This window comes from Dermacentor albipictus, unplaced genomic scaffold (genome assembly GCF_038994185.2).
Source record: "Dermacentor albipictus isolate Rhodes 1998 colony unplaced genomic scaffold, USDA_Dalb.pri_finalv2 scaffold_22, whole genome shotgun sequence".
Taxonomy (NCBI): Eukaryota; Metazoa; Arthropoda; class Arachnida; order Ixodida; family Ixodidae; genus Dermacentor; species Dermacentor albipictus.
The window spans coordinates 3708371-3727329 of NW_027225576.1; the positions used below are offsets into that span (position 1 = coordinate 3708371).

At 46.9% G+C, this 18959-nt stretch overlaps 1 protein-coding gene across 1 annotated transcript; it reads left to right on the top strand.

The window, feature by feature from the left end:
* The first annotated feature begins 2919 nt into the window (after positions 1–2919).
* On the top strand, positions 2920–18903 carry LOC139052425 (uncharacterized). Its single transcript, XM_070529520.1, has 10 exons — positions 2920–3002; positions 5030–5056; positions 5127–5252; positions 5764–5923; positions 16471–16628; positions 16959–17173; positions 17634–17804; positions 17873–17987; positions 18075–18174; positions 18838–18903. The coding sequence occupies exons 1-10, from the start codon at positions 2920–2922 to the stop codon at positions 18901–18903; spliced, it is 1221 nt and encodes a 406-aa protein (XP_070385621.1).
* Positions 18904–18959: the final 56 nt, after the last annotated feature.

An 18959-nucleotide genomic window follows, 5' to 3' on the forward strand; every position in this document is an offset into this window, starting at 1 on the left:
TGGGCCGGAAACCACTTTATCACCACACACCGACTTTCACTCGCGAGATCGACCACACGCAGCACACGCGCGGCTTCACCACACACCCTTGCTCTGGCGTAATTTTTCACTGCCGTCCTAGAATCACAGAGCACAGTCGTGCACTCGGGGTCGGCGATGGCCAAAGCAATGGCCACCTCCTCGGCTTGATGCGCCCCTCGAGTCCGCACACTCGCCGCTGTTCTAGTTGCACCGGTCGATGCCCCGACGACTGCAGCGGCGAATGCCTTTCTGTCATGGGGATACTCTGCCGCGTCCACAAACACGACACCCCTGTCTTTGGCATGGAGATCGATGAGCGCCTTTGCCCTCGCCGCCCACCGCTCTTTGTGGAACTCAGGGTTCATATTTCTTGGCACCGGACATACCCGTAGCCGTCTACTAATTGCGTCCGGTACAGGCACCTCTGTATTTTCGGGTCCCATTTCCTTTGGTCCCAGGCCTAGGTCACGCAGCACTTGTCTGCCCGTTCTTGTTTCTGATAGCCGCGCGAGCTGAGCGGTCCTCTGCGCCTCGGCGATTTCCTCCAGGGTGTTATGCACTCCCAAGGCCAGGAACTTGTCGGTGCTTGTGCAGTCGAGAAGTCCGAGTGCAGCCTTGTACGCTTTGCGTATGAGCGCATTTATCTTATTGCGTTCGCACTGCCTCCAGTTGTGGAAAGCAGCAACGTATCTAATGTGGCTTATAGCGAAGGATTCCACTAGCCGGGTGAGGCTTTCTTCCTTCATGCCTGCTGTTCTGTGCGACACCCTCTTAATGAGGCGGATGGCCGTGGTGACTTTGGCCGCCAGACGGTTGACCGTCTCGCCGTTGACTCGTTTGCGCTCAATCAGCATCCCCAGCACTCGGATCTTCTCGACAGCCGGGATCATGTGACCACCGCTCGTCTTGATCTTTATTGTGTCTTGCTCTCTCGCAGGCTCGTTGCCTTTCGTCTTCCTAGCTGTCCTTTTCGGAGGAACCACCAACAGCTCAGACTTGCTTGGGGAGCAGACGAGCCCAGACCCGTCCAGCTGCTCGTCGATAGCGTCAACCGCCTCTTGCAATGTATTCTCGATGTGTCCGTCGCTTCCTCCTGGGACCCAGAGCGTTATGTCGTCGGCATAGATGGTGTGTCGGACCCGCGCGACTCGTGAGAGGCGCTCGGCCACCCCTATCATTACAAGGTTGAAAAGCAATGGCGAGATGACTGAGCCCTGGGGGGTCCCGACACTGCCGAGCTTCTTCTTTTGGAGCCGCAGGTCACCGGCGATGATTTCAGTAGTCCGCTCCGTCAAAAAATCCTTGATGTACGCATAAGTTCTCTTGCCCATGTTTAGCCGTGACACCTGGGCCAGAATCGCAGAGTGTCTTACTTTGTCAAAAGCGCTCTGCAGGTCCAAACCCAAGATGGCTCGCTTGTCTTTCGTGTTGGTAGTGTCATCGAGGATGTCATTTTTCAGTTGTATCATGGCGTCCTGAGTTCCGAGCTTCTTGCGGAACCCGATGATGGTGTTTGGGTAGAGCCCCGAATCTTCCAGGTACCTCTGCCACCTGTTCATGAGTACATGCTCCAACGCTTTGCCCACACAGGACGTAAGCGAGATCGGCCGGAGGTTCTCAATGTTGGGTGGCTTGCCCGGCTTGGGAATCAAGATGGTCTTGGCTGCTTTCCACTGCCGAGGTAATGATCCGGCTCGCCAGCAAGTGTTGAAGTATGCCGTGAGGTTCTCTATCGCCGCTTCGTTTAGATTTTTCAGCGCTCTGTTCGTAACGCGGTCGGGACCAGCGGCGGAGTTGCTGTTGAGATCGTTCAGGGCAACCCGTACTTCCCATACTTCAATGTCTCGATCTAGCCACTCGTTTGCTTCGCCTAGGTAGTCCGGGTGCGTGTCTGTGGGAGTGACCGGGAGGTACTTGTCGTCGAGGCGTTTCTTCACTTCGTCTTCCCCGTGCTCGGTCAGCGCCCTGTGGATGATCTTGGCCAAGTTGTGGTGCTGGTGAGACTTGGTCGTGGTCGCATCCAAAAGATGCCTCAGCATACTCCACGTCTTGCCGCAGTGCATCTGGCCGTCCGCTGCGTTACAAACCTCATTCCATTGCTGTGTGCATAGCACTCGGCTGTGGGACTCGATCTCGCGGTTGAGTTCGGCGACCTTCTTGCGTAGCTTTCTGTTTGTCCTCTGCGTCTTCCACCTTGACAGGATGGACTGCTTGGCTTCGATGAGGTGGGCGAGGCGGCTGTCGACCCTGTGGACACGCTCGTCCGTCTCGACTTCCTTGGTGGCCTTTTCTACCTTGTTTACAATCTCGGTGGACCACTTCTCAATGTCCGTAATTTCGGTTTGCTCCTCGGGTAACAATCCTCGAAACACGTCCCAGTCAGTAATTCTATGTTTCCGAAGGCTTCTGCCAACTTCGTCGGTACCACCGAGCGGGACAGCGGCCTCCACAATGTAATGGTCACTTCCCAATTCGTGGCCCGTGTTGCGCCATTCGAAGTCCGCCATACCACCGCCATTACTCCTGACGAAAGTGAGATCGGGCGTTGTGTCTCGGGTGATCGAGTTGCCGATTCTTGTAGGGTATGCTGGGTCGGTAATTAGATTTAGTCCCAAGTCGGTAGCATCTTGCATTAGGTCCCTGACCTTTGCCAATGTTTTGGGGTAACCCCAGGCTTGATTCGGCGCGTTGAAGTCCCCGCAGATTACCAGCGTGTTGTCGGGCCCCGCGACGTTGCACGCTTTGTGTAACAGTGCTTTGAATTTCTGCTTTCCGTGTGAGGGGCTACTGTACACGTTTACCAGAAAAGAGCTTTCCTTCTGCTTTTTCCCGGTAACCACCTCTACCATGGTGTGCTCGATTGGGCTTTTGCTCAATAACTCGTGCTCGACGTACGTGATGCCTTTCCTCACCAAGGTGCAAACTCCCCTGCCGCTACTGCCGGCCGCGGTCCGGAAGCTTGGTGGGCTGGCGTGGGACCGGTAATCTGAGAGCTTTACTTCCTCAATGAGGGTCTCTTGCAACATGATAATATCTGGCTTTCTTGATACTTGTTCTAAGTGTTGCTGAAGTGCAGCCTTTTTCCCGGCAAAACCGTTGCAATTCCAATGCCAGACCAGGAGGCCTTTCACTGCTGTTGTGGTTGCGGTGGTTGATGTCCTATCCATGTTTGCTGAAAGTTAGCCATTTGCGTTGCCAAATTCTGTACTGTCGTCGTTAATTGCTGGCACGTCTGTTCAATTGCTATGAAACGGTCGGTAATTGTCTTGGTGAATGTCGTGCGAATATACTCTTCAAAGTGGGTGAGCCTATCTTCAAGGTTGTCTACCCTATCGCTGAGTCTCCGCTCTTTAAGATTTTCAATTGCTCTTCTCTTGGGTGCCGGACCCGCCGAGGCCGCGTTCTCTGTCCTCGGGTTCACCGCTACTTCGGGTTCATCCTCGGTCATTGCCATCTGCTGTGGTTGTGGCGATAAAGGCTGTGCGTGCTGCTGTTGTAGCTGGACCGTCATCATTCTCTTGATCTCTGCCATTTCCTTGCTGAGCTTATTGACTGTCGCCTCTAGTTCAGTGTAAAAAAACATCCTTAGACAGCTCAGTTGTTTATGTCGATGGTTTGTGTAAAGTAAAAAATTCAGCATGTTCAGTGCCCCTAGCAGAAAAAGCTCAAATAAAGTATGCGACCAAATTACAGTATCTCCACTTGCGCGCTTACGCTGAAACACGCCTCGATTGATTTTTCGCCCTCTGTGGCCATTTGTTGAACTTGAGAGTGTGCGGGGCCTGGCCCAACCGCGCAACCGTTAAAGAAACACACGTGCTCGCCGCGACACACTGTGAAAAATACATAAAGTTTAAAAAGCTCCTTTCGTCATTTCTTCACTTGATAACGCTAGCTTCTTTACGAAAACTGTTCACTTGAAGCGGCGCGGAAACGGAAACATACGAACTATAAGGGCTCATCCACACCGGCGACATGAGGAGGCCGCGCGACCATTTGCGACTCGCGAACAAAAAGCGACCAAAGGCGACTGATGTACGTAGTACACACCGGCAAGCCCGGCTGAGCGCGACCCGCGAGTCTCAATCCCGGAGATTATCGTTCTCAGCGAGAACTCTCGGAATCTACGCAGTTCACGCGCACTTCGCTCGTCTGCTGCTAACAGCCATGGATTTCGATTCTAGCGAAGAGGAAGACGTCGTCAGTGTGCTGATGTGCTCTGCCGTAGTGTCAGTCCTGGCAGCGCGGAAGCCTAAAAAAAAAAATAAATCAAGCGACGCTGGTGGGTGCGCCCGTGCCTCTGTTCGCGAGAAGTGGCCGGCCACGCAAGCAGCCTCCTGCCGAACTCCGCGCTGTTACGATTTTGCACCGCTGCACCACTATTACGACTTTGCGGTCCCGTAGTGCTCGTCGCCCGTTTCGTGACAGAGCGTTGGTAGCGAAGACTCCGAGCCAGGCGTCGATGAGAATAACAAAAGGGACTTTATGCACTATATACAGGTCATTATACAGGACATGAACGGGTCGGCACTGGGGCCGAGAGCTCACAGCAAACGCGACTGTCCCCGCACGGCGACGTCCGGCGAGACTGCAACGCGTGACACATCTCTCTCCAGTCGAGAGCGGCACTCTGCTCCCGGTGGGTCGGCGGATCCGGTGTCGAGGCGGCCGCCTCGCGGCTTTATACTCCCCAAGAACCATTGTCACTCAAACGGCCCAATACAAAGCCAGCACTCGACGGTCGTCCGAGAGGTCCAAGCAGCGACCGCGCTGGCCACCCGGTTCAAAGTTCGCGCGCGCGGTGACCTCCAGGCAAAAGGAGGTGCGGCGCCGAGCTGTCTGGCACTCGGTGACACGTTTGAAAATGTTGCCCGCCGATGCTTCTCCGCAGGACACCGCTGCCTGACGGCTCAGCATCATGACTTGTCAAGGGAGAATTTGGGCGCTCGCAGGATAAATTCTGCATCTTGCAGATTCGGAATCCGGGCTGGTGGTAATGGCACAACAGCGCGCAGGACGAGGAGTATTATCGAGAGTAAGTTGTAAAGTTCGCGGTGTCTGGGAATCGGGGCACAACTTGTGTGCTTTCTTTTGCTGCTGTTTAGCTTCCTGCGAATGCCGCCCAGCACATTCGACACGTTGCTGGAACTGCTGCGCCCCAGCATCACAAAGGAAGACACGAACTACAGGCCTGCAGTCTCGGCTCATGATCGCCTAGCCATGAGCTTCAAGTAAAATGCATGTCATCTCAAGAATAGTATAAATCACGTGTGTGTATGCTTCTCATGTAAAGAAGCTACAACACGAGCCATGAACATTGATGTGATGTCAAAGCAATTCCGACGCTTCTTTTTTATACAGAAACCGATTTAAGTACACCTTATACGTTGGATTTCTTTTTTCGTTAGGCTGGAGGAGTTAATTATGGCACTCAAGGTTGCTGCTTGCATGACGGAGCATGCATTGATTTCATGGGAAATAGCAAAGTTCTGAATTGAGGTACATAATTAATACCTCTGAATAGCCCCTTGCACAGTTGGATTTGGGCTGTAATGTGCTATTATTTTTAATAAACATTATTTTGCACCATCTTGAATATATGTCTATACAAATAGTGGTAGAAAATACATTTGTAGTACAGTTATTCGAAGTTCCCAAAAGCTTTCATAGATTTAGGGCGGAAAGAAAGGTGACTTATATTCCTATGTCTTAAAAAAACAGTATATCTCATCGGCTTCACAGGTTCTTGGCCACAGGAAAGACGCAGCGGGACATGTCGTTCAACTTCCTGGTGTCCATATCGACTACATGCCGCATTGTGTCAGCAGTGTCCGACGCCCTGTGGACTGCGCTGAAGCCACTGTATCTTCAGCATCCGCAAGGAGCTGATAAATGGCTCAAGGTACGCGATACTTATTTCACTAGGTGTTTCATAAGAATGATTTGTAACATATTGCTTGTTCGTACTACTTGTTTGGTGTATTCAATAAAAGAAATATTAAAAACATCAAACATTATTTGCCTTATATGAAACGGCCATGGAATGGCTCTTATCCCACGAAACAGGACCCCTTAAAAACTTCTTGAAACGGCTACAAACGGCTATAGACGTCTTGGTCTGCGATGAGACTGAAAATGGAATTTCTTCTAAACATAACCTCAGCGCTTGAAATATGCTAGTATATATTCTATCTGCGACAAAACTCAGTACTGGTGCCACTCGAGTCTGTTTTGGTAAACACATTCAGAATGTCTAGCTCAAGAAGTTTTCTAGATCTTTTTGTCTGAAAGTGCATAAAATGCCAAACGACGTGTTAAAAGTGCGGTTACCGTCGGCCATCGGCGTTAGCGAATATAAGAGGCCACAGACAAATCGAACTCGTTGGAAGCAACATAAGTTAATTAGCTTTAATGTTGAATAATTTCACACCAGAACTTCAATAATCAAGGCCGTGTTATTGTTTTCCATACGGGGCGCGCACACGACGCCTGGAAACCATTCTATGCTCGTGCAGCAGGTATACTGACAGTGACAGCAGCAGGAGCTAAACGCCGGCGTTGCACAGCGGTGTCACAGAGCCACCGCGCTGCGATCACTTCGGCAGGACAATCCAAATTTGTCGGACATCTCATTCTGTGCTGGAAACACTGGGAAGCAGGAAGTTTGAAAAAACGGCCACTGCCGCCCGCGACTTGCCCGCAATGTCTCGGTCGTGGGTTCGTTATCCAGTTGTGTGTCATTCTAAGCCGTTCTGTACATTTATACTAGATATTAACAGGAGTCATTTAGCTGTGCTGCTGTGTGCCGTGTGTTTTGCATCAGTGGTTCGTGACATCGGCTGTATTGCGTGTTTTCGCCGACGGCTTACTACCACAATGGCGGGATCTGCGTTCGCCGCCTTCGTGTCTTGGTGCGTCTTTGTACAAGGTCGTTCATAATATGTGTGAACGCGGCGAAGCGTGGCCGCGCTCCGCGGAGCTTCAGCGCATCCGGCTTGGTCGCGCATCGAAACAATTAGTAGTCTTTAGTTCAGCGCATCCGGCTTGGTCGCGCATCGAAACAATTAGTAGTCTTTAGTAATTTAGTAACTAGTAGTCGAAACAATTAGTAGTCAATTAGTCTCCGGTGCGTGTCGTCTGCTACAGCGCGGAAGCGCGCCGTGCTTGCTTTGCTGGGAAGCGCACCTAACTGTGTGCTGGCAGCGCACAGACGCGCCGAGACAAAATTGTCGCATTTCACTGACTACAGCGCGTTGTTCAGTCCTATGGAAGGGTATCAACTGGCAGAGGGAGTTAGCTTGGGCACGGCAATCTCTTATCCGCTGGCGCGGCTTATAAGCTGCTGCAAATAAGTGCCAAGCTAAGCGACTGCTCTGTACTAGTGCATGATTCTCGGATGATTTGTGAGAGCACCATCCACAGCACATTCTTTATGTTCATCGGCTGACAAACGTCAAGCTGTGTTTTAAAAGTAGTGATGTTACTTTTTTCATTTCTTGCTTATTTCTTATGCTGCCTCAGTAATAAAAACGGTGTGACAGTCGAGGAGTGTCATTTTTGGCCGAACCTTCGGTGAGCAAGCAATGTCTCGTGTTCTGGAGAGCGAAAGATGGCGAATTGTAGCGCTATGCCTGCAAGCATGCTCTCGGAGGAGGATATTAATGCTAACGTATCGGCCACTTTCGCCATTGAACCGGATCGTTCGGGCATACCGAAAGGAGCGATGAATCAAGGATCATCCGCGGACAGGCCATACGAAAGTCACCAGTGAAGACGACGACATGAACATCGTTGCGGCCGCTGTGGACAAGCCCACTGCCAGTGCGACTGAAATTAAGAACACTGTCGGGTTTCTGGGTGTGTCGAACGCAACAGTGAAGCGTCGCCTGCGCACGGCTGGCCTCAAGTCAAGAATAGCTGCACAGAAGCCACTTGTGAGCGAGAAGGACAAGGAGAAGCAACCAGCATTTGCCCGAGACCATGAGCCATGGACAGAGGAGCACTGGGGAAAGGTCGTCTTCACTGACGAGTCTGCTTTCACGACCAGGTGGGACCAGCGTCAGCGAGTCTGGCGGCCTGAGAACTGCCAGTAAGTGTAATCATTTAAGCAATCGTATCCTAAAATGAAGGATCATTTTAGGCACTAGTATTTACTGTTATTAAGCTTTAAACGTTAATGTGCTTGTTCTAAGTGTAAAAAATGATTTTTGCAGTGGCCTAACAATTGTAGTTTTGCAAAGCGCGTACATTAAGCAAAATATTATGTTAAACTTCCTCAAAAATAAAGAAATTATCTAAAATAATGGCATAGCTATAATCCGTGACGAACGTTGCAGCCATAATAACTGGAATTTCAGAGTTCGTGTCAGTTGCGGCTGAAATCTATTAACATCGAATGTTATAAACTGGCGCGTACATTTAAATCGCGCAGAACATCTTGTTTATCAAGAAATATGAGAATGGGGAGAAAGTAACTGTAGCATCGATTAATATTAGGAATACGTTAGTGGCAGAGGAGGCTGCTATTACCCTAGCGTGCGTCAGTACCAAAGTCAAGATCATCTTGTCTGACAGTAAGGCAAGCCGCCAGAATTACTAAGATACCTCTCAAGCCGAGAGGTCTCCCTCATATGGGTTCCTGCTCATGAGGGCATTCCCGTGAGTGAGGCTGCTCACAGCCTCGCTTGAGAATTATACATCCGAGCTGCTCTGGAAGTGCCTCTGAGTGGGAGTAAAGACCCTCTCATGCCGTATGAAGAAATAACCGAAACACCTGGGTTGGATAAGAGAACACTCTCACTTCCGGACAGGTCAGTCACTTCAAAGGAGTGCAGGGCCTGGATGAGGCTTCACGTCCACAGATTCTTTCCATACTCTATACTGCACGATGAAGACACTAGGGAGCCTGAGCTCTGCAGTAGCTGCCACAGAATGACTTCGCAGTATCACTTGATCCCAGACCTTGCCACCTCGGAAGAGCTGATCCGGAGCCACGACTCGGATCAGAAAGACTCATCATCCGTCAGGCGGAGGCAGCTTACTACAAGACTGTCTCCGCGGTCTCCAGTGCTGAGAGCCGGCTGGGAGGCACCCCCTCCTAATTGCTGCGCCCCGACCGTGAGGCCCCATTATGACGGAAATAAAATTCATTCATTCATTCATTCATTCATCAAGAAATAGGTGCCGACAGAGAGCTATTTTTTACACTGTGGCATACGTAGGAGTCATGTTTGCTTGAGTCTCGGAATAATTGACGATCTCTCAAAACAACTAAATTCTTAAAAGAATGCCCTCGTTCGCAATTTTTTGTATGATTTTGTTAGGTGACCCGGTAATAAGCGCTAGACAACCCTAAAATATAGTCATTCATATTTTTCTTCCTTCTAGCTTGCCGGTTGCGCCTGCATTTTATACCAACGCTAACAATATTTTTTTCATTTTCTGCAGGTATATGCATGAGCACATGGAGCAAGTCGCTGCCAGCGGCCGGTCCGCTGTGACCGCCGAAGGCCTGGGACCCCTGGTTCGCCCAGAGAGCCGCTTCAATGGAGAGGCCTACTGCTCAATCCTGGACGATGTGCTCTTCCCGTACCTTCTAGGAGGACCATTTCCGGACAGCGACTTTATTCTGCAGCATGATAACTCCCCCATATCAAAAATCGAAATGTGTTGCTGCATTTCTTGAGCTCCGCGACATCGCAGTGCTAGAATGGCCAGCTCAGTGCCCTGACCAAGTGTTATTGAGAATGTTTGGGGAATCACGAAGAGCGTTAAGACCGGCCGACAGCTGCACAGCTTAGCGGCCGACAGCTTAGCGGAGGCACTATGGATTGTTGCTGAAGGGGAGTGGGAGCGGTTGAGGTCCAATGCGAGCCTTTGTAGGTCCCTATACAGGTCCGTCTTGCAGAACAGGATGAAAGCCGTCATAAATCCAGGAGGCGAACCGACCTGCTACTGTCCTTGGTCATGGAACTCTTTGAAGGGCAGCACATACGAGAAAATAAAACACCACGCCTGAGCAAACCTTCTTCGGACTGGGTGGATAATGAATTTTATTTCATAAAATCAGTTTTGCGTTCTCAATTAGATGCTTTATCTTGATGTCAAACTTTTTTGTCTATGAAAGCATACCTGATGTGCGGGTTTGCAATTTTCCCGCCAGCGGTCGATTCTGGTAGATGGTTGCTTGTTTCGTCATGTTGGCGATTTTTAAACGCGTACTCTATTCCTACCATGTGTAGAATGTCCGTAGAGGAGCATCGACACCCTCGGCGTCTATAGCAGGATACAATCTAAACTTTTGACGCGCTATGAACGCAACTGTGTACAAACTGAATGCGCTCATTTTTCTGGGAGCGTGACGCACGTAGCAGCGTTTTCTGTCTCATGACGAAAGTAGTAAATAATATTTCGGGACACACTGTGTAGGGTTCAGGGTAAACTAAGTGAAAAAGAAAGATGGCAGCAGAAACTCAAAGGGAACCGGTGCAATGCTTGAGCGGAAGCCTTAGTTCGCTATGCAGAGTAGGGTTGTGAGTAGGATTTTTCGTTGGTTACTTTTTCATGCAGCAATATTCTGCCAAGTAAGAGAGAGCATCGTTTTTGTAATACGATGCGTAATGAGCTTCATTGGAATTGCAATTCACTTCACTCTCTTTCTCTCTTTCACTCACTTCACTCTCACTCTCATTCTTGGCATTTGGGAGTTCCAATTCTATGTGTTCCGGCATTTTGTACGTTTTCACATCCCCGCAAAATATTAGCAGCAGCTATTTTCATCCGCAAAACTAAGCAATTTCGTTATTGAGAACTAAAAAGAAATACTTCTTTTCGACGCGATGAACTTGACTGTGAAAGGGTGCAAAAAAAAAAAACACAGCTAACAGCATATCGCAGTGGGCCGCGTGCCATGAGCAATCACCACAGTAAATGAAATAAGCTTTTTATGTTTGACCAGAACAATGACCGCAGAGGCATTGAAATTTTAAAGCTAATTATTTCGTCTCAGATTTTTCTCTTGTGAATTAATTCTGTGTGCCGATATTGAACGTGATTCTAGCTAAAGCCTTCAATAAACCTAGGTGCAAACGCTTCATTTTGTCGCTTTCATTCGAGCCATTTATTGTGAGGTCTTTGGCCCCAAATATCCTGCTGCAAAGAGCGTTTAACTGGCCTAGAGCCCAAGCACCGCGTTCTATTTATTGCCACCGTCACCACCTGAGACTTTTCGACTGGAAGCTTATAGCAAATGAGCTTCCTGCAATAAATATTTGTTCCTGATTAGGCCCTTTCCTCGCGGTTACATATGGCTGTTTTCTTGGTGTTACGCTGCGGTGCACCACGTTCGAAGAAAGCGATGCCGGCAAAAAGCGTCAGCGGAGACAGGAAAAACACGTGAGTGGCGCGGTAACAGAGAAGAAACAATTCTAATAAGGCATTTCAGTGGTACGATCAGGGTCCTTTAACTTATGGCATGGACTTCAAACCATATACTTTGTTGTTCAGCCTTCTTAATTGTGCAAGTAAGGATATCTGCAGTAAAGAAAAGGTCACACGATTGTCACACCATTTTAAAAAGTCGTACAAGGTTCGGTGATTTCTTCCCTTTCTATAGTAAAATTCCAAGTAGTATCAAGCAATCTGCGGGCTCTTTCGCCCTAGGCTGATCATGGACCAAGAAGAGCAAGGCTGAACCCAACTCCGTGCACACGCTTTAGCAGCTCGATTTGTAAAACATCTCATGCGACTTAGGAAGAACGCACAGAAAACAAAACTGTGCTCCGTTACCCCACGCCGCCTCCAGAGCGCGGTCAACTGCTGAGAATGTCTCGCTGCGCCCGCTCCGTGGGGAGCGCCTGACTTCAGAGTCGGGGGAATCAAGTTCGATCTGGGCCACTGCGGCCCTGTTTTGATGGAGGCGGAAGGAAAGACGGTCATTTAATGCGCTATATCCGTGCATGGTAAGAATCTCCGGCGGTCGGAATGATCTAGATCCCTCTACAACGTCGACATCTACCATAGCGTGAGTCACTTTTGGGCATTTAACAGCATAAACCAATCCAGACGAGCTGAGAAATTTGAAACAACACCTGCATTTCACCGAGAATGCTCCACTGCGAACACATGCTGCTGAGTTGCCGTATGCGGAACCAACAACGCGCTGCAGTCAGTAAAATGCGACAATGCCATCTCGGCACGTCTGGGCGCTGCCAGCACACAGTTAGGTGTGCTTCCCAGCAAAGCAAGCACGGTGCGCTTCCGCGCTGTAGCAGACGACACGAAGCACCGCCACCAGTCTCCGGTGCGCCTGCGCCACATTATTTAGATGCGCGACCGCGCCGGATGCGCTGACGCACAGCGGAGCGCGGCCTCGCTTCGCCGCGTTCGCACATATTTTGAACGACCCTGTACGTCGCACGTTCGGATAACACTTTTTCCGGTAAGTGAAATACATTGCACTTCGTTTTTCACCCACAATGTGAATATTTTTAGGTGTTACCCGCGACAATTCTTGATAGATGGGCTGTTCTGCCCTGCGAGTTTTCGTCATTACTTTTATACGAGGGTTCTGCTTGTGTTCAGCCGTTCAGCACTACCGCGCTCCACGACTTCCGCAACATCAGTCAGAACTTTGACCTGCTTGTTAGTCTTTGTGGTTAACGTAGCACGAAACAACCGAAAGGGAGTGCATTCGAACACGACGCGCTGGCTGTAATGCTGAACTAGACTGAACTCGCCCTATTTTGTGTCCTTTTGTTCTTGCGTGTGCGTGCGTGTGTGTCAGTGACTATGCAGTTTGTAGTGTTCCCACATTATAGCAAAACAAAAATATAACTGCAATGTTTACTTCATCTACACAATTCCAAATTAAATCGTGTGCTGATGTACAAATTTCACTTGTGTTTTGTTCTAGATAAGCAGCAAAACCTTTAACCTAGTAGGTGCTTCATCTCGGAGAGAAATCATGACAGCTTGGCATTTATTAATGAATGACTGTGACTGCGTCACCTTATTTGTAATTGCAAATCTGCCTTTCATCTGACTTGATGCTATCTTATTTTGTTCCTTTTACTCTATAGACGGCTGGACATCCTTCTTGTACCTTGGCGCTAGCTGGATGACGAGACCTCATCATGATCAGTGTAAGCCAATGTACTGTACCCTCTCTGGCTCTCCCAGTGCTTTCTATATGGGTTAAGGCCAGGGAGCGCTTCGTGGCAAAATAGCTAGTTGGTGTCTCACAAACGGGCATTTTTTTGCACTGGTTCATTATAAGCTGCCACTATTATAACCAATTTCTCAGTGCCACTGTACATACACAGTTCTACTAATAATCAGTTTCTCTAAGCCTTACAAAATGTACCTGTAGGTAGTCATTGCTATGTAAGAACTAAAAAATTAACTCTGTTGTGCCATACAAGTATTCCATTGATGAGTAAAAATTTGCTACAACAGTGTACATTACACCTTGCTTCCCTAATGCACAAATGTATTCAAGTCAGTATTCGATTAGTTTGGTATTCTAAATGTTTTCTGTGTGATTTAGTTTCTTTACAGGAATTTACTGTACAGCATCAGCAAGCAGTCTAATTTAAGATTTATGTGTGCTGTAAAAGGTGTGCTTTGCCACTAGAATTGATAAAACATGGGCCGAGGCTTCCATACAAGGACAAACTTCAATTTCGCTCTACCACCATCAGCACTTGGCTGGCGCTTGCAAAATGAATCACATCAGGTAGCTTGTGCCAGACTGTTTTTTAACCTTATTGTGAGGAGATCCCAAAGTGATGTGTGGAGGCGCCTGCGTCTGAGATATAGATTGCGCTGCAACATATGTGCGTGTAGAACCGGCATGATGCTGAGGGTTCCAGCAGTTTGCAGAGGTGCTTTTAAAATTTTGCCATAACTGCAATTTTACCTGTGCTGTTTTTTTATCACCCATTACAATAATATCACTGGAGGTGTTATCAGAATTTAGCAATCTATTTGCCTTAGCCCATTAGCCTGCCACATTAGCCTTTTCACTAGGTGGGCAATTATTCAGCATGGACTTGAATACACCTTTTTGTGGGCAGTGGCTTCTCAATTGCAAGTCAACATAGATGCTCAGAATTAACCGAGGCTATAGATTCACTGATGAATTTACTACCTATACGAATCACTTTGCACTTTCTCGTGCAAGCAGCATGTTAACACTTCCAAGACAGTGGGCAATGTTATCGTTTGATCACATCATTAGATACTTTCAATTTTGTATGACCCATCATCCAAGGTGTTGCACCATTTGTGTGAGGTATTGCCCTAAGCCAATTAGGGTCACATGAAAATATATCAACAAAAGTGATTGATCCAGCTAGGAGTGTTGCTTTGGAACACTACTTTATCACCACTCCTCCTTTGCATGCTACCTGCTTACTCTGTATTGTGTCATGTTTAAGTTTGAAAGAAAGGCAACAGCTAGGCAGTGCAAAATGCCAAACTTGCTTTTAGTTCAACAATATAAAACACTATTTAACTTTTTAATTAAGTTAGTACATCACTTGCCTGCAAAGGGAATTACTGTTTTAAACTGATAAAATTTTGCAGGAAGCTTCTCAGACTTGTTTGACAGGTTGATAAGTGGCTTTTTAGCCACAACACACCATATAAAAATTTAAAGGCTGATTTTGACTCTGCTATGCAACTTAATGACTATATGCCAGGAACAAGGTCTCTGAGTTGTGGCGCTGGCTAACACTCCCAGGGTTCTACTAGGACACATAAATACCCAAGAAAGTGGATGGGGAAACGACGCCGCGGTAGCTCAATTGATAGAGCATAGCACGCGAATTGCGAAAGTTGTGGGTTCGGTTCCCACCTGCGGCAAGGTGTTTTTTCATCCACTTTAATTTCCATTAATTTATCGTTTCTTTATTTCATTTATTAAGCCCAAGTAATTTCCCCTATGTTGTCCTTGGTGTCAGTGTTTGTTGGCTTCTTATGATAGGAAATATACTAGTCATTTTAAACATCACCGCATATGTAGTACGTACCTTAAGATACCGGTAATTTAAGAGCAAGGAGTGCCTAAATTTATTTTTAATGTGAGCCAAACTTCTTACTTAGCACATATTGCTTATTGAAGTTCCAGTTTCAATATTCCCATTTCCTCCCTCGCCTTTTTTTCCTCTTCTGTGCAGGTATTGCTTGCCTATGTCAATAAGAACCGTCACGTGTGGCCTGTGCCAGCAAGCTTTTGTGGGCAGCAAGTGCTCTCCTATGAAGGCTGGCCTACTCTGGCAGCGGCGGCAATCATCTTCAAGATTTAACCATGATCACCTTTGCATCTATTTGTCACTCTTGTTAATTACACAGTATCTGCATCTTTTCTAATTCATTAGGTAATAAAGTATGAGTATAAGACATGGTGTGAAGTTGATGTCTTGCTGCATTTTCACTAGCAATCGTCTTTTATGCATGAAAAGCTCATCGTACAGTTTATAAAAAAATAACAGCATATTATGATTTATCTTTCAGTTCTGGTAACATGCAACGTACAAGGAATTCACTAATGGATGGTATGCCGAAGAACTGGCCATTATTTCTTCGTGATGCTGTGCAAGCATGTGGCGTTACCTTACAAGAGGCACCCACAAAGTAAGTTACAATTTACTTTTAAATGAAGCATGGACATCAGAAAAAAGTATATTTATATTGCCCGTTAGAGTGGTTTGCAGAGTGTTTTTCCAGATGTGTACTATCCTTTATTTCTTAACTCACTGCAGCACAGTGTTCTGTTTCATATACTGGTGTAAGGCTATTGTGCCCCCTGTAGCTGAAACGAGGATGTAATTTTTGCCTGAACTGCAGCATCACTGAGAAAATTTTTCTTTGCTAGAAACTTTCAATTTGGTGAAGACCCAGCAGGGCGAAGTTTTGTCAATAATGACGTGTTTTATGCAGAGATGTTCTTGTTTAAGTCAATGGGTGAACATTGGAATGATATCAGCATACAACACAGATCTTGTTTTATTTGCAATAATTCTGACAGGCGGTATTCAATTGATTGGTCCAACTAAAAAAAAACACTAATTGACCAATGAGGCTGTACTGCACTATTCCCATGGTTCACATCTGAAATAACTACCTGTGCACCACTCTATCCGACAATATAAACTTTTCTTTCTCATGTCCATGCCTCGTTTAAAATAGGTTGTAACTGTGGGCAAACATTGTGTTACTGTAATAGCTGCCGCAAAAATTTGAGGGAATGTCTAATAAAAGTCTTCATTTGTTCTTGTCAAGCTGTCCATTAGCCAACTTTTAGCGTAAAGTTAGCAGGGCTTACTGAAGTACTAGACGTCCATGGCTACAAAATGTCTTGATCAAGACAGCTACTAGGAATTAGCTGTTCAAGACATCTTTTAGACATCAAATAGCTGCTTGCGTGTTTCGTGGGTTATGCTGCAGGTATCCGCAGAGTTTGAGGAGCGGTGGAATATGCCACACTGCGTCGGGGCTATTGATGGGAAGCACGTAAACGTTGAGTGCCCCGCAAACTCTGGAACCGTTCACCATAACTACAAGGGTTCATTCAGCAAATCACTCATTGCTGTCTGCGACGCACAACACAGCTGAGACTGGGTCCTTGCATCCCAATCTTTACTCAACGTTAGTGGAAGTGGCATTTCAAGACGGTAAACATCCAGCTCCTTAAATGGTAATGACAGGTTTGTATGTTTATAAAGTATCACGTAGCAGTAAAAAATATCCATCACAGATGGTGATATGCAGAAATACATGTGCATGAGCACACACTGAATGTATTGTGCACGTTGCACATTTTTAGCGGCTATGTGATGCACTTCAGACAGAGTGTTTATCACAATTACCTCTGCATGTCACTTTCTATTTCATACTTATCACGTGTAACAGTTTTTTGCGATCGTGCCGTTTCTGTTCAGGTTCTTGTACGTGAAAATTGGCCACAGTGGCAGCGACAGTGACGGCGGCATTTTTTCGCGGTCCACTCTACAGAAAGAGATCGCCAGAGGGACATTAGCGCTGCCACCGCCAAGACCTGTTGGGAGTGAGGGGCTTCTCCCATACTTCCTTGTTGGCGATGAGGCCTTCCCGCTCAAGGAATGCATGATGCGGCTATACCCACGACTGAGTAGGTGCACAGCATATTACTGAATATATGTTTCTGTCTGTTATGCTATTAGATGTTTGACAAAGAAACTTATCTGTGTGATAGACTATAGAGGTAAAACTAAATTGTGCGAAAAAGCTGTGAAATCCACCACACTTACAGTCTCTAATTTCAAATCTTGTTCAAAGGGGAAAAAACAGCAACATTATGAGAGGTTACGTATGTTATTTTTGGTGTTACTAGGGCTCATTTGTGCACAGAAGGTTTCCAAGAGAGAAGCGCATTAGTGGCAGGCTTAGCGTCGCAAAAGAGAGGCTGTGCTGTGCAATGTACTCGGAATATTTTGCGTTACATATCGTTTTTGCCATAGGGTATGCCATACTGCATTGCAGCAGTTTTACTGTGTTATTGGGATGAATTTTTATTAAAACACTAATTGTGTATTTTTCCTGACTTCATTGATAAATGCTTTTTTTTTCAGCACTGCATGAAGACTCACCCGAGACGCACAGGCGGCGATTTTTCAACTACCGCTTGAGCAGGGCCCAGCGAGTCATCGAAAACGCCTTTGGAATCCTGGCACAATGGTGGAAAATTCTGCGGCGACCGTTCAAAGACAAGACCGACAATATTAATGGATATGTTGGAGCCTGCACAGTGCTGCATAATTTTTTGATGAAGGAGTCATCAGCCTCTTCTGCTGCATATACTGCCCGCCAGGTTCTGCCGACAGCGAGGACTGGGAAGGGCGACTTTCCCCTGCCAGCTGGAAGGAGGAGGAATCAGCCGGAGGTGCCCTCTTGCCATCAAAGTCTACTGAGTGTCACGCTGCTCGGTGCGAAGGTTACTTGTATTTCAATATATGTTTGCTGTTAGAAATTTGAAAGGTAGGCAAATTAAACCTGGCATATTATGTTTATAGGCATGCGAAAGAAGTTCGGGACAAGCTGGCACACCACTTCATCACAGTCGCCAAGTTCCCTGGCAAGATAAAGTGGTCACCAGTACTTGAACTGCACAAGGTGTGTTGTCAAATAAGTTTATTCAGAACAAACACTCGCATTTTACATAGGAATTTCTTCCGCAATCAATATCACAAATGCACAGGGAAACAAGCAATGGGAGTGTCATACGAAGTTAATCCTTGAAATTAAAATATCACATACGTCTTACCTGGACACATAAAAGTATAGCATTTTCATCTATGTTTGACAAAGGCACACGTGCAGAAATATCGTAATGACACCTCGAATACAAGGCAATGATTGGTAAAAAAAGTTTTAACAGTTGCAGTAGCAGCTTAATATATTCCTTAATATTTCAAGCTGTATGGTGATAATATAACTACAAAGCTCACTACAGATCTCTAAAGAAGGTTACTGTAAGGCACTGTTTAAAAAAAAAAGTTTTCACAGTACTAAAGAAAAGTATGAGTAAAATACAAAACAATTACCTAAGAATACGCTGATGATGATTACGACTAGAATATGTAACAGCACCCGAGTTAAATGTTCCTTTCAATTGCTGGTGTTCCTGCTTTCCAATTCTGCCTGATATATCATGGACTCCATCAGGCGCATCAGGTCTTGCGTTACATGAATTGGCAGTGCTCGCAGGCGCGCATCAGTTCTCAGCGCAAAATATGCAATGTCGTCCCTTTTGTTTGTGGTTTTGTGCTCCCTTAGTTGCGCGAGATGCTCTCCATACAGGCTTGCGCAACAGCATCGTGGCTTGCGCTCTCACCTGCATGACTGTAGAGTATGTTTTCTGTAAAGTCAACCCGATAATTTATTTTATTAGGCTGGCG